The sequence below is a fragment of the Contarinia nasturtii genome, unplaced genomic scaffold, assembly GCF_009176525.2.
Source record: "Contarinia nasturtii isolate CC-2019 unplaced genomic scaffold, AAFC_CNas_1.1 Cnas_scaffold_3644, whole genome shotgun sequence".
Classification (NCBI taxonomy): Eukaryota; Metazoa; Arthropoda; class Insecta; order Diptera; family Cecidomyiidae; genus Contarinia; species Contarinia nasturtii.
The window spans coordinates 1-2917 of record NW_022200941.1 but is presented as its reverse complement, the minus strand read 5'-3'; the positions used below and the strand labels follow the sequence as shown (position 1 = coordinate 2917).

At 32.1% G+C, this 2917-nt stretch overlaps 1 protein-coding gene across 2 annotated transcripts; it reads left to right on the top strand.

Annotated features, from left to right (window-relative positions):
- Window positions 1-239: 239 nt before the first annotated feature.
- Window positions 240-2507, top strand: LOC116350120 (zinc finger protein 2 homolog). Of its 2 annotated transcripts, none has more exons than XM_031781854.1 (3): window positions 240-360; window positions 419-1497; window positions 1626-2507. In XM_031781854.1, exons 1-3 carry the CDS (start codon window positions 342-344, stop codon window positions 2469-2471), a joined length of 1944 nt encoding a protein of 647 aa, XP_031637714.1. In that variant the 5' UTR covers window positions 240-341; the 3' UTR covers window positions 2472-2507. The 2 variants fall into 2 exon arrangements, with proteins under 2 accessions (XP_031637714.1, XP_031637715.1); XM_031781855.1 differs by having other exon boundaries at window positions 419-1480; window positions 1626-1737.
- The last annotated feature ends 410 nt before the right edge of the window (window positions 2508-2917 follow it).

Here is a 2917-nt window from a genome sequence, read left to right as displayed (position 1 = left end):
GCATTACATTGATGAAAATAAATAAGAATAAATTATTTGCAAATTTAATTGTCTTTCAATTGTAAATTAAATTGTTTTTCTATAACAAAAATTGATTTTCTTGTTTAAATTACCCTCCTTGAAATGGATATCATTTCACAGTAAACATGTTTACTTTAGTACTTATTATTAATACTTAAAAAAATACTTTACCGACAGTTTTTTATGACAGTTCACTTCAGTTCAGTAATGATAGAAAAAACAAATATTTCTTTGACATTTGAACACAAAACAACTAAACAAATCGAAGAATTGAATTTTTTGAAGAAAAAACAACGTTGAACGGAGATTATCTTGAAAATATGGATGAAATAATAAGAGGTAAATCTATAATTTCATTTAAATATAGAATATTTCAAAACAATTCTATTATTTACAGTTCATCAATGTTTGTTTTGCCCGCAAACATTTGGCAGTGCCAGCGAAAAAGATGATCACATTCTACAGCATTTTGCCCAAGAAACATGCATCGAATGCGACCGAAATTTGATTCGTATCGGTAGTAATTTGTACACTCTACACAATGCCGTAACGTGTATCAAAGTGAACATCAAAACAGAAGACCCAATTTACCAAGAGGACCAACATGAAACCATCGACGAAAAAATAGATGAAAACGATTTTACAGCGGTCACATCTTTGGATTCAATGTTTGCCGTTGAAACAAAACCCGATTTAATTGCTTTGAATGAACAACTTATGCTTGCCGATGAGAATAATTTGGTTGAGAATTCCAAACTTGACTCAATTGATACATCTAAAGCCGCATCTAAATCGAAAAGTAACAATGAAAAGGAATTCAAATGTAATATATGCGGCAAAGTGCTCGCAAGCAACAAATCATTAAAAAATCACAAATCAATCACACATGGTGCGCCTGGTCATTTCCCATGTCACCTTTGTCCGAATGTGACTTTAACGCGAAAGGATTCATTGAGAAAACACATGCAACTGAAACATGATCCAAATTGTGTCAAATTCAGATGTATTTATTGCCCATTGGTGTTTTTGCAAGAAATATCTCTGCAAAAACATCTTTCTAAATGTAAAAGACGACCCGAGAACTTAGAATATGAAGATGATGACACCACTGTTGAAACCGTAGATACTGTTCAAATTAAGGAGGAACACATCGATGATGAGTCTGAGATTACAATTTGCACACAGAGCATGGAGATCGGACCAATAACACAAAATGAAAGCTTGAATGAACCGAACGATCAAGAAAACGTGAATCAACCAGATGGCGACGACAAGAAATGTGACATATGCCTTAAAACATTTTTTGATAAAAACGGAGTTCGACGACACAAAATGCTTGTGCATGGTGAAACATCCGGGACGCATGAGTGTTTGAAATGCAAAATAAAATTCTTCAGCGCAAAAGGTTTGGCCAATCACGAGCTAAAATGTACAAAAGATGTTGCCGAAAGTCTCGAATGTAAAGTCTGCAAAATGGTATTCGCTTAACTTAAAAATTACTTATTAATTATTATTGATTATTTTACAATTATTTTTCGATTAGTTTCCGATTACTTATCGATTATTTTAAATTTCATTCTTTTCTTTTGTGATTCTCCCCTAAGGTATTCGCTATAAAGTCAAGTCTTACAAGACATATGCATTATATACATTTAAAAGTAAAAAAATTTCGTTGTACTACCTGTGGAAGCGTTTCTACTGACAAAGTCACATTTGAAAATCATAAATGTGGAAGAAATATAAAAAACCCAGCCGCAAGTGCGATGAATCGACAAAACACCACCGGTAAATTTGTATGTGATACCTGTGGAAAGAAATTAAGAACGAAACTATCGTTACGACAACATAAAATTCGCTTTCACAGTGCCAAAGGAACACATTTTTGTGCTTGTATGAGAATTTTCAGTACGGCTCAAGCACTTACCGAACACATTGCTGTATGTCAGCTGAAAAATCGACGACGATTTCCAATTATACATATGGGAAAAACTTTCGAATGTCATTTATGCCATAGGGTCATTAAAGAGGTAGACTCACTTCGCAGACACATGAGGCAAATACATTTGCCATGTAAAAAAAGATACGTTTGTAAGACGTGTGGTCAACATTTTTCATTTCCTATTGGACTTCGCAATCACAATGAGTCGGTTCACTTGAAAATTCGCAAATTTTTGTGCACAATATGTGGAAAATCCTTTTTAAGCGAACAAGCATTACGGCCACATATGTATAAACATACAGGTGAAACTCCGTATAAATGTAAATTTCCATTTTGTGAGAAAGCATTTACTAATCCAACAGTACGAGATATGCATATACGGACTCATACAGAAGAAAGAAATTTTAAGTGTCCATTTGAAGGATGCGACAAACGATTTAAGACTCCAGCTAATGTTTATCAGCATAAGAGAAAAAAGCATGGCTATAAGAAAAAGAAAGAACAATTGTAATAACATATGGAAATAATCAGAACTAAGAACGAATTATAAAACAAATTATTTGGTTAATAGTTAAAGTTATCAAAATACATATAAAAATTGGTATCAAAATAAGTTTAATGTCTTTTTTATTATTTTGGATTTATTTGGTATGAATCAATCTTCCCCTTTTTGAAAATATTTCAGAGTAAAAATGTTTACTTTAGTACCTATTACTGATACTCAAGAAAATACTTTACTGATACTTTTGCAGATTATGACAGTTCAATTCAGTTTTGACCACAGTAATTATAAACCACAGATATTTTCGACTTTTGAAAACAAAACAGCTTAAAAAATCGAATAATTAAATTTTTGAAGAAAAAACAACGTCGAACGGAGATTGTCTGGAAAATATGGATGAAATAAGAACAGGTAAATCTATAACTTCGTTTAAAATAGAACATTTCAAAACAATT

Coding starts and splice junctions, on each gene's coding strand:
- LOC116350120 (XM_031781854.1), top strand. Junction 1,498..1,625: donor AATGTAAAGTCTGCAAAATG/GTATTCGCTTAA, acceptor TTCTCCCCTAAG/GTATTCGCTATAAAGTCAAG.